The 20,023-nt window shown below is 44.8% G+C and overlaps 1 protein-coding gene across 1 annotated transcript in view; it reads right to left on the bottom strand.

The window, feature by feature from the left end:
* The window catches only part of LOC310770741 (PDZ domain-containing protein 2-like), a gene marked incomplete at its 5' end in the record, with an annotated part of 156,795 nt that overhangs the window by 25,403 nt on the left and 111,369 nt on the right, over window positions 1-20,023 (bottom strand). The window contains 8 exons of the mRNA XM_083663458.1: window positions 214-1,148; window positions 1,805-1,970; window positions 2,574-2,677; window positions 2,861-2,948; window positions 3,166-3,173; window positions 5,708-5,772; window positions 11,045-11,162; window positions 18,161-18,383. Of these exons, the coding sequence (XP_083519584.1) occupies window positions 214-1,148; window positions 1,805-1,970; window positions 2,574-2,677; window positions 2,861-2,948; window positions 3,166-3,173; window positions 5,708-5,772; window positions 11,045-11,162; window positions 18,161-18,383 (1,707 nt within the window). The remainder of the gene's footprint in view (window positions 1-213; window positions 1,149-1,804; window positions 1,971-2,573; window positions 2,678-2,860; window positions 2,949-3,165; window positions 3,174-5,707; window positions 5,773-11,044; window positions 11,163-18,160; window positions 18,384-20,023) is intronic.

Here is a 20,023-nt window from a genome sequence, read left to right as displayed (position 1 = left end):
GGAAGGATGAGGCCATAAATCAGGGACAAAACACAATTTTTCGTTGAGCAACAGTAGCACCAGTGATCAAGTTACCTTGTCTTACCTCGTCATTTCCTCAAATAACTTTAGCTGTCATGAACACATGAAGGACATACAATATTTTAAGAGCATCTATATACTATATGTTAGCTGACATTGGAATAACTTAAAGATGTAGCAGACTAGACATACCCTTTCTGCAGCCCCTCCAGGCCTTAGCCCAGTGATGATGACCTTAAGAGGGGATGACTTGATCTCCAGATCAAGGCCAAATGACTCATCCTCACTTCTCCTCAGGATCACCATGTCAATGGTGCAAACTCCTGCCAACTCATTGGCCTCCCCCTTGCTGCAGTGCTGGTGGGGTATCACCCAACCTGGAGTCCTGGGGATTGTTCCCCCAAACTGCAGGGCTTGGGATGGGGGCTGGGATGAGGCCAACACTGGAGAAGACTCATCAACTTTGGGCTTTAGTGGCTGGGGCAGGTTGGGTGCTTCGATGTTCATCATGCTTTTGACCCGTGTTACGGCTTTGTGTTCCAGTTTGGGGGAGCGTTTGGACTCCGTTTGTCCACCATCTCGATTTGCACAGGTATCCTTTTTAACGCCCAAATGACTAGACCCAGAACTCATGCTGGCTGTCACCCCTGCCTCATGGCCAAAGGGGCAGCGAATGGGCATGAAGGGTGACTCGGAACCTGAGTTTATGACGATACCCTCCTCAGATCCCAGGGAGCTACCATAGAGCGGTGTGGGCATGTCATTATTTCCATCCCTCTGCAAATCCCCACCATCTTGGCTATCTTGGTCTACATCCAAGGATGACATAGCAATTACAATCCCACAATCATTTTCCGGTAACTGGGATGACTGGGCATCACCGGAGGGAGCAGCCCTGGAATTCCTCGGCCGGCAGAAGGGCGGGGTCTTTCCAGTGTTGACAGGGTCCTGGTCGTCATCGCTGGGTTCATCCTCACAGCACATCACCTGTCGCTGGTGGAGAAGTGGGCTTCCAACTGAAGCGGGCCTTGAGCCAACACTGGGCTGGCACACTGCCTCCGCATGCTGCTTCACAGGGACAGGGGTCTTGCCATGTGTTGCACTGCACATATGGCCACCCTCCACTCCTTTCAAAGAGAAGGTGAATACTGACAATGAGATGCTGGTGATGGCTTTTCAGCTGGATTTACTTGAGATTTGTGCGAGAAAGATTTCATGCTTTCACAAAGGATTGAATCAAGCCAGGCTTTAACTTGACATTTACAGTCGTAGAGTGTACCATGTGGCTGTGGGGAGGGGTTGTGGTGAAGTGTACTATGTGGCTGTGGGGAGGGGTTGTGGTGGAGCGTACCGTGTGGCTGTGGGGAGGGGTTGTGGTGAAATGTACCATGTGGCTGTGGGGAGGGGTTGTGGTGAAGTGTACCGTGTGGCTGTGGGGAGGGGTTGTGGTGAAATGTACCGTGTGGCTGTGGGGAGGGGTTGTGGTGAAATGTACCATGTGGCTGTGGGGAGGGGTTGTGGTGAAGTGTACCGTGTGGCTGTGGGGAGGGGTTGTGGTGAAGTGTACCGTGTGGCTGTGGGGAGGGGTTGTGGTGAAGTGTACTATTTGGCTGTGGGGAGGGGTTGTGGTGAAATGTACCATGTGGCTGTGGGGAGGGGTTGTGGTGAAGTGTACCGTGTGGCTGTGGGGAGGGGTTGTGGTGAAATGTACCATGTGGCTGTGGGGAGGGGTTGTGGTGGAGCATACCGTGTGGCTGTGGGGAGGGGTTGTGGTGGAGCGTACCGTGTGGCTGTGGGGAAGAGTTGACCACTGAGGCACTGCAGCCCCTATGGTGGGGCATGTCATCACTGCTCAAGGCCATCAACATGGATTCAGACAGGGAGGAATGGCCGGCCACTTCCTGCGAAAAGTACTGAGCTAGCTCTGTTTCTGAGCTCAGTGAGCCCTGCTGCGGAGAGGGGGGTAAACCACAGAAGAAAAAGACATGAAAAGGAGTAGAAGAAGAAGAGTCATTGTTTTCATTTTAACTTGCACCTATGAAGTTCTGATTTTGGCAATTCGTTTTAAAAATCTGTTTGAGCTTGACTTTAGTCCCAACGTATTTTTTGGCAGTGAACGGAGAGTACCATGTGACTGTTTCAATAGATTTAATTTCTGGCCAATGGTAGTAATGATTAGTCAGAGTGAGAGTGTTTGAATCATGGATAACAATGGGCGAAGGGCACTGTTCTCTTATTTATTTAGGATACTTTTTTTGCTGTATCCAATTACTTACTGCTAAGTTTTCCCATCACCAAAAGACAGAAACTTAGCAGGAGGTAAATACAATAATGAAAATCAAAGTTTAAAATAGCCACAAACAAACCAAATCAAATGATATCTAAAAGCAAGATGATGTATTGACTATATATATAAATACGTAACCAAACATAACAACAGAGACTGTACAGTATTGACTATATATATAAATAACATAACATAGACTGCATTGACTATAGAAATAAAATAACAGAGACTGTCTTGACTATATACTGTATACATAAATACTTACCCTACTGGCAGGCTCAAGGAACCTCTTCATGGTCCAGCTGAGAGCAGGGGAACCCTCTCCCTGCTTTGCCTTCACTGTTGGGGAGGGACTCTTGGAAGGGACTCCTGCAGATTCAGGCAATGTAAAACAAATCCTGATGAGTTTGATACCCAAAACTAAACAACAACCCTGAACTGACCTCTAGCATTCCATTAAATGTAAGTTGAACATTGCATTTCAGCAGCCAAAATAACCTATAAAAACATGATTGAGCAAGAGTAAATAAAAGAGTGAGACGAAGTAAAGACCTAAAGTGTGAGATGAGTGTCCGTCCTTGCTCATGTTGTCCCTGTGTGTGGATCGAGCTATAACATGGTCCATCTCCTGCTCTGATACCTGGGGAAAGACAAGTCAAACTCACACATACACTAACAAAAATACCTGGGGAAAGACAGGCCAAACTCACACATACACTAACAAAAATACCTGGGGAAAGACAGGCCAAACTCACACATACACTAACAAAAATACCTGGGGAAAGACAGGCCAAACTCACACATACACTAACAAAAATACCTGGGGAAAGACAAGTCAAACTCATGCATACACTAACAAAAATACCTGGGGAAAGACAGGCCAAACTCACACATACACTAGCAAAAATACCTGGGGAAAGACAGGCCAAACTCACACATACACTAACAAAAATACCTGGGGAAAGACAGGCCAAACTCACACATACACTAACAAAAATACCTGGGGAAAGACAGGCCAAACTCACACATACACTAACAAAAATACCTGGGGAAAGACAGGCCAAACTCACACATACACTAACAAAAATACCTGGGGAAAGACAAGTCAAACTCACACATACACTAACAAAAATACTTGGGGAAAGACAGGCCAAACTCACACATACACTAACAAAAATACCTGGGGAAAGACAGGCCAAACTCACACATACACTAACAAAAATACCTGGGGAAAGACAGGCCAAACTCACACATACACTAACAAAAATACCTGGGGAAAGACAGGCCAAACTCACACATACACTAACAAAAATACCTGGGGAAAGACAGGCCAAACTCACACATACACTAACAAAAATATGTGGGGAAAGACAGGCCAAACTCACGCATACACTAACAAAAATACCTGGGGAAAGACAGGCCAAACTCACACATACACTAACAAAGATACCTGGGGAAAGACAGGCCAAACTCACACATACACTAACAAAAATACCTGGGGAAAGACAGGCCAAACTCACACATACACTAACAAAAATACCTGGGGAAAGACAGGCCAAACTCACACATACACTAACAAAAATACCTGGGGAAAGACAGGCCAAACTCACACATACACTAACAACAAGAACGACCGCAACGCGGACTTATGCCTCCGCCATTAGTTAATTCTTAAGTCCAAATCACCATTTGAGGCAAATTGGAAGAAATTCCCTCAAGGCACTCCTGAGATGTTGCGTTACAGAGCTTGGAAATTGGGTGTGTGAGGTCACAGTGACCTTGAACTTTGACCACCAAAATGTAATCAGTTCATCCTTGAGTCCAAGTGGACGTTTGAGGCAAATTCGAAGAAATTCCATCAAGACATTCCTGAGATATCGCATTGACAAGCTTGAAAATAGCATTCGAGAGGTCACAGTGACCTTGACCTTTGATAACCAAAATGGAATCAGTTCATCCTTGCGTCCAAGTCGATGTTTGAGCCAAATCAGAAGAAATTCTATCAAGCCGTTCTTGAGATATTGCGTTAACCAACTTGGGAATGGCGTTCGTGAGGTCACAGTGACCTTGAAGTTTGACCACCAAAATGTAATCAGTTCATCCTTGAGGCCAAGTTAATGTTTGAGGCAAATTTTATGAAATTCCGTCAAGGCATTCCTGAGATATGGCATTAACAAGCTTGAAAATGGCGTTGGAGAGGGCACAGTGACCTTGACCTTTGATCACCAAAATGTAATCCTTTCATCCTTGCGCCCAAGTCGATGTTTGAGCCAAATTGGCAGAAATTCCATCAAGCCGTTCTTGAGATAACGCTTTAACGAACTTGGGAATGGCATTCGTGAGGTCACAGTGACCTTGACCTTTGACCTTTGACCATGAAAATCTAATCAGTTCATCCTTGAGTCCAAGTCAATGTTTGAGGCAAATTTGATGAAACTCCGTCAAAACATTTCTGAGATGTTGCGCTAACAAGCTTGAAAATGGCGATCGAGAGGTCACAGTGACCTTGGCCTTTGACCTTTGACCACCAAAATCTAATCGGATCATCCTTCAGTCTAAGTCGATGTTTGAGGCAAATTTGATGAAATTCCATCAAGGTGTTCCTCAGATATCGCGTTTACTCATTGGCTGCCAGCCACTTCTGGAAAACGGATGCTCCCAGTGCCAGCCCTTTCAGAGCATTTTCAGTGATTTCTCAAGACCCACAGAATATTGTGTGATATTACTATGTAAACACCGAACACGCCCAAAGAACGATGATACTCTCTTGTATCATCAGCAAAAAAAAGTTTATTGATATAATTTTCCGTTCTTTAGTTATCAGCAGTAGAAGATAGGTTGGTTTCACCAAAAACAGACGCTTCAAACTAGAAGCTGAGATAATGAGCCTTTTGTGAAATGAAGCATTTCAAGCACATCACTGACTCTGAAGCTAATATTTTCTGATGTAGTGACACCTCAAAAATAATTTCCTTCAATAAAACAGCGAAAACAAAGGAATTTTGATGGCAAAATAATATTTTTTAGCTGCAACCAGCAGCGGCGCTGGCCCCTGCGTGCGCAGACCCTACACCTTCTTGCTGGTCTTGATTTACTGCTGGTGGGCATCAGGTATTCTAGCTTGTGTTTGCCAATCTGTCCATCGAGCCTGCTGTCTGGGTGGGTGTTGTGTGGTGCCCTGCGTGCCCCACCCCCCTCGGCTGCAGGCTCCTCCTCCGTGGGAGTGTCTCTGGTGGCTCTGCTCGGGTCTCTGCTGCCTGCGTCAGGCGACGGATCTTTGCATGCTGGAGCTGGCAGAAACTCACTCCCACACTAACACACAGCCTGCATGCCGTTGCTGGCAGAGACTCATCCCCACACTGACACACAGCCTGCATGCTGGAGCTTGGAGAAACTCACCCCCGTGCGCTGCAGCGGGCGTCTGTTTTCGGATCCCTCCGCCGATGGAGGCAGAATGTGCGGGACTGCGGGTTGCGCGCGCGTACAAAGGTTATATAGAGCTTATGACGTCATAAGCTCCTGCATTTTAGCACCTCGCGCACTGCTCTCTTCAATGAGGAAGTATCTTGTAGAATCTTGTAGAAAAGTGTTGATTTTAAGGCTTTGGGTTGAAAGTAATGCATAATAATTTCGGAGGCACATAATTACTAACATAAGACCCTAAATAACATAGTTAGAACGTTTTTGTGGATTTTGGTTTCCAGGGACTTTAAACAAAAGTAAATAGCTTATTGATGGACGTTGGATGAGAAAAAGGTATTTCAACGAACAAAGCAGCAAACCTTGTATCAAAATACTCCTGATGTTAAGATTACGAGTGAAACTGTGGCTGTAAAGCATTACACAATATTAATATTAATGCCAATGTTACAATAAGGGTTTTATTTTGAAAGCCCTAAAGCAGATGATTCATGTACAAATACATGCTTCACAATCACTAATATACAGCCAATATGCTACTAATATGCATGCTAAAAAGCAACTTGTTACAGTGAATATTTGTACCTTAAAACTACTACTACCCCCCACCCCCCCACACACACACACACACACACAAACACAAAAGGGGGGGGGGAGCCAGCATATAAATTGTATCATCACTGCTTGGTCACATACACACACACACACACACACACACACACACACATTATATAGAAAATGGTATAGAAACTATAGAAAATGCGCTGCGACAAGGATGACTTGCTTATTGAGCATGTGCATTAGTATGCCACCTTTTTCTCCATATTTCTGCCCTGGGGGCAGCATTCATTTTTGCCCAACTTTCCAGAGCTACTATGAGGAACAGCATGGATTGTGCTGAGAAATAACTATGAATCAACATCAACACTGGTAAGTAGTAGCAAACAGCGCTAGACTTTAGAAAATGTGAAGTATCCCTTTAAAAGGTCCTATCCGTAAGTTCTAACTATTACTGACACTGGTGGCCAGTAACTGCAGGCAGCGTGTGAACGAGCTGACGCGCGGGCACCATACTCGCATGCACACAAGCAGCTGCATGGCAACAGCAGACTGTTGGTTGCTTTGTAACTCATAAAGAAAACGGCAACCTGGACAATTTATCGGTCAGATCAGCCTCGAGATGCCCAGGAAGGATTCTCGATGAATTATCGGACACTATTGTGGCATGTTTGGTCGTGTTTTGGCTTGCATTGGCTGCGGGGAAATGCATAAAGATATTCATGTTAGCGTGAGCCAGGAACTACCCTGCTTCCCCAGTATTATACGGTACCATCTAATGCCTGGAGTTGACCAAACTGAACAGTCAAACAATGTTCGCATAACAGTAACGTTAGGCATATTTACGACTGTTACATTCATTACCCACACAATACGGTAACGCTATTAGTGGAGCTGGGTGGTAATTTCTATAAATGTAAATCAATATTAGTTAGCCGCGATTAGCATCAAGCTAACATTATAATAATGTGCAGTCTCACTGCAGCTAACTGCATTCAGAGCCTGCTCCCCCGGTACCATCTAATGCCTGGAGTTGACCAAACTGAACAGTCAAACAATGTTCCATAAGCATAACAGTAACATTAAAGGAGAATTTCGTTTTTTTTTAACCTGGACCCATCTCCTGGCATTAATTGTGATTTGGCCACTCACCCAGCGATCTCCGCTGCGTTTCTGGCCGTCCTAGCGTTGTTTTGAGATCAATAGCGTCCAAGTCAGTCGTAAAATGGAGCTGATTTGGGGCCAAGTGTGAGCCTGTCTTTCCTGCATCTAAATAGCTATTTTTATTCCCGTTTTAGCCGCATATCGCCATAATCTGATCCGTCAACATCCACCATAGTGATATTTCCCCCCAGGCTATTTCCTGGTCTCTCCCAGGGACCAAATTACCTCAAACGTGATCTCGGTCACCAAGTCTCGTGAAGTCCCGCGATACTTTCCTGCCGACTGGTCAACTAAACAGGTAGGACGCTTTGCGGTGGTGGTTTTAGCGTAACCTATGTGGGGTTTGGCGTAACCTATGTGGGATTCGAAATAACGAAGGTTATGCCAAACCCCACATAGGTTACGCTAAAACCACCACCGCAAAGCGTCCGACCTGTAGTTGACCAGTCGGCAGGAAAGTATCGCGGGACTTCACGAGACTTGGTGACCGAGATCACGTTTGAGGTAATTTGGTCCCTGGGAGAGACCAGGAAATAGCCTGGGGGGAAATATCACTATGGTGGATGTTGACGGATCAGATTATGGCGATATGTGGCGAAAACGGGAATAAAAATAGCTATTTAGATGCAGGAAAGACAGGCTCACACTTGGCCCCAAATCAGCTCCATTTTACGACTGTCTTGGACGCTATTGATCTCAAAACAACGCTAGGACGGCCAGAAACGCCGCGGAGATCGCTGGGTGAGTGGCCAAATCATAATTAATGCCAGGAGATGGGTCCAGGTTAAAAAAAAACGAAATTCTCCTTTAAGCATATTTATGACATTATTTACATTCCTGACAGACCGCCGCCAGGTGGTGAGAGTGGGCAACCTCACCTCCTCCCCACTGACCATCAGCATAGGAGTGCCCCAGGGGTGCGTCTCCAGCCCCTTCTGGTACGACCTCTACACCCACGACTGCGTGGCGACTCAATATTCGAACACCATCGTGAAGTTTGCAGATGACACAGCAGTCGTGGGGCTGATCTCCAAGAGCGACGAGACGGCCTACAGAAAGGAGGTGGGGGCCCTGGAACAATGGTGCCAGGACAACCACCTCTCTCTGAACATCTCCAAGACCAAGGAGATCATTGTAGACTACAGGAGGGGGGGGGGGGCACACACCTCCCAATCACCATCAACGGCACAGTGGTGGACAGGGTGGACAGCTTCAAGTACCTGGGAGTCAACATCCACCAGGACCTGACATGGGCCAGCCACACCGCCACTGTTGTCAAAAAGGCCCAACAGCGACTACACGGACTCAGGCGCCTAAAGAAATTTGGGCTAAGGCCAGAACTCCTCAGGGACTTCTACAGAGGCACCATTGAAAGCCTGCTGACTGGCTGCTTCACCACCTGGGAACTGTACCACCATGGACCGCAGGGCGCTAAGAAGAGTGAGGCGCGCGGCCCAGCACGTAACAGGATGTGAGCTGCCAGAACTGCAGGAACAGTATAATCAGCAGTGCCTCAGGAGGTCCCTGAAGATCATCAAAGACACAAACCATCCCCACAACAGCCTGTGCTCCCTGTTACCCTCAGGGAGGAGATACAGGGTCCCAAAAGCACGCACAAATCGCTTGAGGGACAGTTTCTTCCCGCAAGCCACGAGACTCCTTAACATACACAAATAGTGTAGTAGCTGTACTGTACCGTACTGTAGCTGCTACCATTACGTATGTCTAATGTTTAATTGTATGTTTAATTAGGTATATGCTATTTGCACCTGTGCAAACATAACGTCAACTATGTTTAAGTATGTCTAAAGTATGCACATGCCATATGCACCTATGTGCAGTGAATATGCCACTGTCTCTGACTTGTCTTATCACTACACTGCCTTATTGCTTGTTGTGTGTCTTGTTGTTTTCCTGCACCCATATGCCCTGTTATTTTTGTACTATGTTGTAAACAGAGTCCACAGCACAAGAATTTCACACGTGATACTTGTACTACGGAGTGACAATAAAATCTTGAATCTTGAAAAAAAAAACTTCATTATCAACACGTTATTAGTGGGGCTGGGTGGTAATTTCTAGAAATGTAAATCTATTAGTATAGCATCAAGCTAACGTTATAATATTAGTCAGTCTCACCACCACAGCTAATGCAGTCAGTCAAACAATGTTCCATGACCATAAGCATAACGGTAGTAACATTAGGCATATTTGCGACTGTTGCATTACTTCACACAAGACGGTAATGTTATTAGCGGTTTTTGACCAGGTGGTAAATCCATTAGCAAGCAGCTAACGTTATCGGCCAAAACAACATTACAGCTGCTACAAGCAACAAGGTCCCTCCATGAACCAAAAACACAGCCCAGACTCTAGTTTCCCCCGATGTCGGTCACATTGCTACTGTCCGGCCAGACGGGCTTCACTAGATAAATATATTTCTACAACAGCATGAGTGAATACTGGATTCTGATTGGCTAGCAACAGTGGTAAATAGGCCAACAATCTACAGTTCGGCTCCAACCGCAGTATCACTCCGCTCCCTGATGAATGAAGAACACCTGTGCTGACTCCGCCCACTGTTAGCCTGTCAGTCTACAAATCTCTAACAAGGAAATGTCCGATTTCGTAGTAACGTTTGATTTACTGGGTGGATTGAGTTTTGAGCAGTGGTTAGATGAAGATGAAGGTGAAGTGAACAAAGAACGACATGGTGAAATTGGGGAGAGAGAACTGGCTGAGCTTGAGTTGTCACGGAGTGAACCTGGGACGTCAATGGAACTATATTCTGTGGCGGAAGGATAAATGTATTCGCCGAGTGCCATAAACCCTGTACCAGTGGTAAATGTGGCCACAACCCCCTTCCTCGAGTGGTAAATTTCTTAAATTTCTTTTTGCGTGGACTTTTTGCTGGAGTCTATGTTGTTGTTTGTTTTTGCTGGAAGCTAGCGACGAATGTAATGTTAGCCACTTCCTGTTGGTATATTTCGTGTGAGTTTCCACAAGATGACTTTCTCTACCACCTTTGTACATCAACACATACAGTATGCCGCTTTAAGGCCCAATTATGCTCAACGTTAAATATGGATACCCATACGGCTCTGTCCGCACCCTGCGTTCATTTCATGTGTAATTCTGCATGTTTTCCGAAAGCTAAGTATGTACTCGCTTTTGGTAGTACCTGTTGGTTTTCCACTGCAAATAGTACCCCCTCAATGTGCCCACCCCCTACAACTGGTTGTGAAAAGTATTGCCTCAGCTTGCAGGTACTTGCCCAATGGAAAACCAAAAAAGGCGAGGCGAGGCGAGATGAGCCAGTACCATGCAGTTGAAATGCATCTATACCAGTGGTTCTCAGTTTGAGAACTACTTGGGCTGGAAGATCATCTGAAAAGTGCAACCTGGGTCAAAAGTCAAATATTTACTGCTGAGCACACCGAAAGCCACCGAAAATATGATCATGTGTACCAATCTTAATGAATCAAAGTGGAAAGACTAAATTGTGAGCATGAGAGAGTTTTGTGTTTTGTTTGAGTGCATCTTGTGTATCTGTTTTCAGATTTGATTGAATTGTCCTGAAGCGCCGACTCTTACCTGAGCCGGCCGTCCATCTTGGCCACAGAGCCGGGGGCTAGGCTGTGGATGTAGATGCCAGGAGCAGAACGCTCCAGGGTCAGGCAGCAGGCACCGATGCCCAGGCCAACACCCGGCTCTGCAACATCAACACACAGAGACGCAGGAAATCACAGATGGGAAGTAACTAATTAGAATCAGAATCAGAATCACTTTTATTGCCACAGTATGCAAGTTATATACGAGGAATTTGTCTTAGTGTCTGTATGCAGCGTAGGGGTCACATCAATATACAGAGATAAGAAGTAGGAAGATAACTAAAGACAATCACAAAGTTGCAAGTGCAATCAAATCGAGTAAATATATACAATATGTACATGAGCGGTGAAGTGTTCTGTGGATAATAAATATGAATTTACGTTGAATTTACATGAGATTTACAGACTGAGTTAAATAGACGTTAAATAGGCAGTGGATTTACATGAATTTACAGTCGGAGTTAAATAAGAGTTTACATTGAATGTACATGAAATTTACAGTCCCAGTTAAACAGGCATTAAATTAGATATGAGTTACAGTTTTATGGGGGAGGAGTTCAGTTGAGTTTAGGAGGAGGTAGTGAGTTTGTGTGTGTGTGTGTGGGGGGGGTTGTTGGTGAGGTCCTTGGCGGAAGGGGTTTCCGGGCCTTGTTGGTGAGGCTGATGGCGGTTGGGAAGAAGCTGGTCTTGTGGCAAATACTTTGTTACTGTACTTAACTCATTGAGTGCCAGCCACTTTTGGAGAACGGACGCTCCCAGTGCCAGAGTTTCAGAGCGTTTTCAGTGATTTCTCGAGGCCCACAGAATATTGTGTGATATTACTATGTAAACACCGAACACGCACAAAGAACGAGGAGACTCTATTGTATCATCAGCAAAAAAAGTTTATTGATACCATTTTCCGTTCTTTAGTTATGAGCCGGAGAAGATAGGTTGTTTTCAGCAAAAACAGGCGTTTCAAATTAGAAGCTGAGATATTCAGCCTTTTGTGAAATTAAGCATTTCAAGCACATTCACTGACTCTGAAGCTAATATTTTCTGACCTGAAACATCTGAACAGTAATTTCTTTCAATAAACAGCACTCACACCCCCCTCAACTCCAAACTCCTCCTCCGTGGGAGTGTCTCTGGTGGCTCTGCTCGCTCTGCTGGCTGCTGCGTGTGTCAGGCGAGTCTCTGCTGCCTGCTATGGCAGGCTCTGCTGCCTTACGGATCCACGTTCGGATGGCGGCCGCTCGTCGGGGGAGTCTGGATCGGGCTCGCGTTCGTCTGCGTTTCTGGGGTTTCGGTTGTGAGCTGGGATGAAGCTGCGTCCGATTATAGGCTTTCTGCTGCGCGTTTCAAAGTGCGCTGCACCCAGTCTATTTTCGGAGCGCTCAGCCTTGTGCGCCGGCTCCCAGCGCGACACTGAAAAGCCAAACCATTCTCATGAGAATGGTTTGGCTTTGGTTTTATTTTCTGGCGGCTAATTGTGTGGAGAAACTATGCAGCAGAGACAGAGGGGCTCATTTGTGGGAGCGGATTGACTGCTGTTCGCAGCTAACGTTGGCTCCAGGCAGCCAGAGCAATCTGTGCCGCTCTGGCTCATGCATCGGTTTCTCTTTCATCACGGGGCTTTTTCTGCTTTTTTTCCTCAACTTTCTCTAATCTGGAGAGCACTGTCGCCACCTAATGGGTCCGTAAAATAGGTTATACACCTTCAATAGCTACAATATTTTTACAGGAGATGCACGAGGCTTTGATCCACGTCCCACCGTCAAAAAACGCAATTGACGACTTTAGTCGTCTTTGGCACTCTACGTTACTATTCGAATTGACGACTATACTCGTCCTTGGCACTCAATGAGTTAAGTAGGATTTTCAGTTATCTGTACTTTACTGAATATTTATTTTTCTGAAAACTTTTTTACTTTTCCTCTCTACATTTTAACACAAATATGTGTACTTTCTGCTCTTAAAATTTTCAAAAAAGGTTTGTTACTTTTGTTTTAATGCCCGACTGACAAAAACCATGTAATGTTGTTTGTCTCTCTCGTATAGCGTTCTCCCAGGAGGGGCGGGTGCGTGGAGCCGAAATCCTACAGTTCCCACAATGCACTGGGCTCGCGTGGCCTTAGATTCCACGCCCACGCCTCAGGCATTTGGCTGATATCAAACTCCAGTAGGTGGCGGTAATGCACATATATGTTTGCCAACCGCCATAAAACTCAAAGAAGAAGAAGAAGAAGGCTTCGACATAAAAACATTATGAGAAGAAGAATAAATCAAAAATAAAATTGCCTCCAAATTGCACCAAATTTAAACCGAAGTATATATGTCGGGAGATGTCTTCAAAAAAAAAAATCATGCATTTTAAGGCATTTTCCAAGGAGTTACGCGCATCTGATATTGTAACTATTTCATGTAAAAATGTGTAAAAACGGGTACATTGCTCAGCGTTGATTTTGTTACTAGATGTAAAATTTGACGAGCTTTCCAATGCCGCCAGTCCCATGTCTGTCCGTGCTTCCGTTTCCGAGATATGGTCTCTTTGCAAGGAGCTATGGAAAGCTAATATTAGCTACCATAGGCTAGGCGGTGGAAAAAGATGGCTGCCTTTTGTTTTTCTTCAAGACCTCTGAAGGGGCGTGGAGGACCTCTAGAGGCGGGACCATGGCAGCACAGGCCCACAAGTAGTGTAGTTCATAGGTGCTCGACTTCCGCAAGGCGGACTTGGCCCAGATGACGCAAAACGCGTCGGCTGGGCCAAAAAATATGTGAGAGATGGTTGATAGCTTTGGCTGTGAAAAACCAATTTCAAAAATTTCAACGGATTCGAAAACCTTAGGGGCGTGAGATTTAATATATATTCATATTCCCCACGGAAAAGCCGTCCTTTAAACTGCAGTGAGATTTGAGGAGCATAATAATATGGAATAATATATATGGAGACAGATGGGGATGAAAGAGGAATTGGAGCATGAAAGGGAAGCTTGTGATTCGTTTACTGCAGTTCTCCAATCAGGACGATGTGAATAATTCTACGCTTAAAAGGCGTGGTTTGTTTTTTGCTCTGGACTTTATTAGTTAGTTAGTGACCTTTATTTAACCAGGAATAAAAACTCATTGAGATTCAGAATCTCTTTTGCAAGGGGGTCCTGGCCAGGACAGCAGCACAAATAGTTTCACATAAAATAAACGTAGAGAAAAAAAAGCAAAAACATAAAACCAGTTACAGAACTGAGTGCAAGCCACATCATTACATCATAAGCATCATAAGCATAAGCATTTATTCGTAATGGACTTGCCTCTTTCTTTCCCTGGAACTGTGAATTAGTGGCTGACTAGCAGAATACCTTCCTGCAGTGACGGGTCGTTGTTTGTATTTATTTAGTTTGTTTTTATATTTTTATATTTTTTATATTTAAATGTTGATAAATTAAACTGAAAATTCAGGTTACAAGGGTGCACCCAAGATACTATAGATTTACCCAGAAAATGATATAGTAAACTTGAAATCAATTGCTATTTTTTTTATATCAAAGCACCATTGTTGATATTATTGTCTTTTTTCTGTCTTTGGTACCAACAACGTTGTTCAAATCCTTTTATTTATTTTTATTAATACAAGAACACGGCATATTTCACATTAACTCTTGTCTCTGAGTCTCATTTAAACATTCCACTGTGCTCCAGTAGACGAAATGGTCAATTCCATTATATATTACAGTTTGCAGCATTACCTATCAGCTTTTATATTATTATAATAGTCAAGTCAAGTCAAGTTTATTTGTATAGCACATTTCATACACAGAGGCAATTCAAAGTGCTTCACATAAAATGGTTGACAGGAAAAGAAAAGAAAAGAAAAGAAGAGAATAAAATGGACATTTAAAAGCATCACAACAAAACTTTAAAAAAAGAGTATAAAAAGTGCATTAAGCAACAGGCGCAGCAGTTGCAAAAAGAGCTAAAAACTTATAGAGGACTCATTGGGTTTGCATAGTAGCTGTCAGCAGTTAAAAGCGACGGTAAACATAAAAGTCTTTAGTCTATTTTTAAAATAGGTGTTACAGAGACACACAGAGAAAACCAGAAAGGACTAGAACCCAACTGATGCATCAGCTCATATCTCCTGTGTCATTTGAACACACCACAAACACGATGGTCAACTAGCATGTAGCTACGTGCTGCACCTGGGTGACACCTGATTCACGAAACAACTAGCATGTAGCTACGTGCTGCACCTGGGTGACACCTGATTCATGAAACAACTAGCATGTAGCTACGTGCTGCACCTGGGTGACACCTGATTCACGAAACAACTAGCATGTAGCTACGTGCTGCACCTGGGTGACACCTGATTCACGAAACAACTAGCATGTAGCTACGTGCTGCACCTGGGTGACACCTGATTCATCAAACAACTAGCATTTAGCTACGTGCTGCACCTGGGTGACACCTGATTCATCAAACAACTAGCATGTAGCTACGTGCTGCACCTGGGTGACACCTGATTCACGAAACAACTAGCATGTAGCTACGTGCTGCACCTGGGTGACACCTGATTCATGAAACAACTAGCATGTAGCTACGTGCTGCACCTGGGTGACACCTGATTCATCAAACAACTAGCATGTAGCTACGTGCTGCACCTGGGTGACACCTGATTCACGAAACAACTAGCATGTAGCTACGTGCTGCACCTGGGTGACACCTGATTCACGAAACAACTAGCATGTAGCTACGTGCTGCACCTGGGTGACACCTGATTCATGAAACAACTAGCATGTAGCTACGTGCTGCACCTGGGTGACACCTGATTCATGAAACAACTAGCATTTAGCTACGTGCTGCACCTGGGTGACACCTGATTCATGAAACAACTAGCATTTAGCTACGTGCTGCACCTGGGTGACACCTGATTCATCAAACAACTAGCATGTAGCTACGTGCTGCACCTGGGTGACACCTGATTCACGAAACAACTAGCATTTAGCTACGTGCTGCACCTGGGTGACACCTGATTCATGAAACAACTAGCATGTAGCTACGTGCTGCACCTGGGTGACACCTGATTCATGAAACAACTAGCATGTAGCTACGTGCTGCACCTGGGTGACACCTGATTCACGAAACAACTAGCATGTAGCTACGTGCTGCACCTGGGTGACACCTGATTCATGAAACAACTAGCATGTAGCTACGTGCTGCACCTGGGTGACACCTGATTCACGAAACAACTAGCATGTAGCTACGTGCTGCACCTGGGTGACACCTGATTCATGAAACAACTAGCATGTAGCTACGTGCTGCACCTGGGTGACACCTGATTCATCAAACAACTAGCATTTAGCTACGTGCTGCACCTGGGTGACACCTGATTCATCAAACAACTAGCATGTAGCTACGTGCTGCACCTGGGTGACACCTGATTCATGAAACAAAGCAGCATTTGCCTACCCATTTCGCTCACTTAAACGGTTTCGTAATATAGCTACTTCTAATCAAGAATGTCTGATAAAAAGTTGCAAATGGCATTGGCGTTTGTCAGCCCTTGTTTGTCTGGTGTTTTGCTTGTGGGAGAACAAAGGAAGAGACAGAGGTATTGTGCAGCGAGAGGGTCGAGGGGCTTTCGCAAAGGCACGTTGTTGTCGAACGTTTTGGCATGATCAGATGAGCTAAAGTTGGAAAATGAGCAGAGTGTTTTGTGTGTGACTCCTCTCTTCTCCTCTCTGACCAGCCAATCAGTGATTTCTCTATCCCTGACCAGCCAATCAGTGATTTCTCTCACCAACGACGATCCAACATGAATCAGCCAGAAAAGCCACCGACAAGCCGCCATCAAAGCCGACAAGAGACGACACACCGCAAATACTAGAGCGACTGACGCCCAGACATGAGGGTTAAACATAGCCTAGTCCAGACTCCTTACATGTTAGTCACTAGTGATTGGTTGGGAAAAAGTCAACCCCCCCACACAGAAAATGTATAACATGGAGGCAATGTCAGACTGAATAATAATGTTCTAGAGCAGGGGTTCCCAACCTTTTTTGTGCCAAGGACCGGTAGATACATGGAAAAAAAAGTTGCGGACCGGTTGTCAATTTTAATGGTTTTAGTTACATATATATTTACTCACCAGTACATACATACAGTACAACACAAAAGGCTGTTATTTACCCTTTGTCGCCCCCACAAAGGGTAAATAACAGCCTTTTGTGTTGTACTGTTATGTAGCCTACAGTATTTATGTTTTTGTTTCAACTACAAACATAAATAAACGTCAACTTGAAACTATGTTTCAACTACCACACACAGCCTATAATATCGTAGCCTATGTATTTTTTTAATTTTTATTTATTTTCTACCGGGTACCAAATGCATTGTGGCCCAGTACCGGTCCGCGGCCCAGTGGTTGGGGACCACTGTTCTAGGGTGACCAGATGTCCCAGTTTTCCGGGTTAGGGTTAGGTGTTTTTTCCCCAGCTGGTGACTCTAACTCTCTAGACAGCATTATATTTCCATGGCAGGTCCAATGACTGTCATTTTGAAATGACTGAAATGACCTACCTACTGTCTTAAGTATGAGTGAACTCTCCGAGAATTCCGATGTCTCAATGGCTTATGGGAGACACTTACTTGTACAGTGAAATGTTGTTTGTGTATTTCTACGGTGTATTGCTTTTATACCTACATGTTTGCTATGTGGTTTTTATGCTTGCTGCAGCACAAATCGCCCTTTTTGTGAAAAATAATAAACTTGAACCTTGAACCGACTGTATATCGAAGGAGATCATTGTTTCAGTTAACAAAGACTGAAATTATTACAGGTTGCAAAGTCATATAATTATTGATTTACTTGGTCCAAAGATGTTATTTATATGTTTGTCTCGTCGCTATTTGGGTGGGCATGTCTGACTTCTGACTGGCTGAACCTGATGTTGTTGGCACTGACTGTCTAATTGAGTGCTCTGTAATAAGCCATCAATGTGTCATAGATAGATAAATAAATAGATAGATAGATGGATGTGGGCTTAAATCAGGAATTATCACAAGAGAAGACTCTCACTCTCACTCTGTACTCACAACCCTAATTTGGATAACTTGAGATTCTAACCTTTATTAAGGGTGACCTCCATGATGATACAGTCTTTGGGCCCAGGGCCTTGGACCCTGCGGCCGTCAACCTCTTCACACCCTGATGGGATGGGTGTTCCCCCACTGGCGTTGGAGTTGGGTGAGCTGGAGCGGCTGAGGAGGGTGGGGGTCGGACAGGGTGTCAGGCTAGGGCTGCGGAGGCGAGTCTGGACTGTCAATGTCACCACGCCCTTTTTTAGTTGCTGTGAGAAGGCACAGGAAGTTAAATCAGGCTCACCACCATCTTTTTTAGGTGCTGTGGGAAGACACATAAGGTTAAATCAATCAATCAATCATCAGTATGCCTAAACCGGAAGGGGGCGTAACTTTGGCTCTCTATAGAGCTACACAGTCACGTGATGATTTATTCCGCTTTTTATTTTTTGTTTTTGCGCCAAGTGAAATGTTTTACGATTCACTAGGTTGCTGGTTGGCTTGGTTCCAGCCTTAAAACTTGTTATATAAGGATTTTTCTAAATGTCTATGGATAAAATGAATGGGGAACTCTCTTTCGGGGAAGGAGACGTCACATGACTGGTCTATAGAGTACCGCAGGGATGACTTATTTTTGTAGGCTTACCCAGAAGTCCCTGCAGTTCCGGCTCTTACGTGTAAAAATCGAATGGGATTTTTGGAAGGGAATTTTGGTTAAATGCATGAAATTATGTTAACAAAAGTTTATGAAACAGCTAACTTTGTGTTCAACAAGATAATCTTCACAAATGAGGACCACTACTACTGCTACTTGCTGAATAGCATTGTTTACAACTGTTGTATAAAGCAATATCACGCTCAAGCTCGTGCTGTTGTATATCAGCATAGCTGTGGTTATGTTTACAGCCGTGCTGATCTACAGTACAACAGCACTTTCTCTCGTGTGATATTCACTTGACTTCACTTACATCTACCTAATAAAGGCAAAAGATGCCAGAAAATAATAATAATAAAATATTCTCCTCCTCCAAGAAAGATGGTTTATAAGAAGCTTTCTTATGAAGTTAACACTTTTTTTCCCATCAATCCATCTTCAACCGCTTATCTGGAGCCAGATCGTGGAGGTAGCAGATCCAGCAGGGGACCCCAAACTTCCCTTTCCCAGGCCACATTAACCAGCTCTGACTGGGGGATCCCAAGGCATTCCCAGGCCAGTGTGGAGATGTAATCCCTCCACCTGGTGCTCGGTCTGCCCCATGGCCTCCGCCCAGCTGGACATGCCTGGAAAACCTCCCTAGGGAGGCGACCAGGACGCATCCTTACTAGATGCCTGAACCACCTCAACTGGCTCCTTTCTATCAGGAGGATCTACTCTGAAGGGAAAATTATGCTCGTGCGAAATCGACGGCGCTGACTGCGCCGAGGGGGTCGCCGCAGCTGGGCGTCCTATCGGCGCAGCTCGGGGTAGGGGGCGTGCAGCTCCTCGAAAATGTCACTCTGAGCCGTCTAGCGCCGTCAACTCTTTGTTGTGAGGAATGAGGAAATGCCATTTCCTCATTTAACAGTGCTTGTCCCTCATCTAGCAAAGCCTTCTGCAGGCTCACCGGGACAATAAAATGTTCCCCCACCGACATGATTGCAAGTTCTTGGTAAACGACACGATAACGTTTTGGACGTGTTTTGAACGAGTTACGTTCGAGTATGCACAGTCTCGCTGTCGCCGCTCGGCGGCGGCACGGCTCCAAGTCGTGGCTGCGCAAAACCATGCCGGGCGCTTGAGTCTCGCCATTGTTACCATAGAATTGAATTACGAACAGGAACCATTATAAAAGAAATGCCAAGATAACACTGCAAAACAGAAATGCCAAAGATCAAGGGCCCTATCTTGGTACAGGCGCTATCCCCTATT

The sequence above is a fragment of the Poromitra crassiceps genome, assembly GCF_964638095.1.
Source record: "Poromitra crassiceps genome assembly, contig: HAP1_SCAFFOLD_211, whole genome shotgun sequence".
Lineage (NCBI taxonomy): Eukaryota > Metazoa > Chordata > Actinopteri > Beryciformes > Melamphaidae > Poromitra > Poromitra crassiceps.
This window is presented reverse-complemented; position numbering and strand designations above follow the sequence as displayed.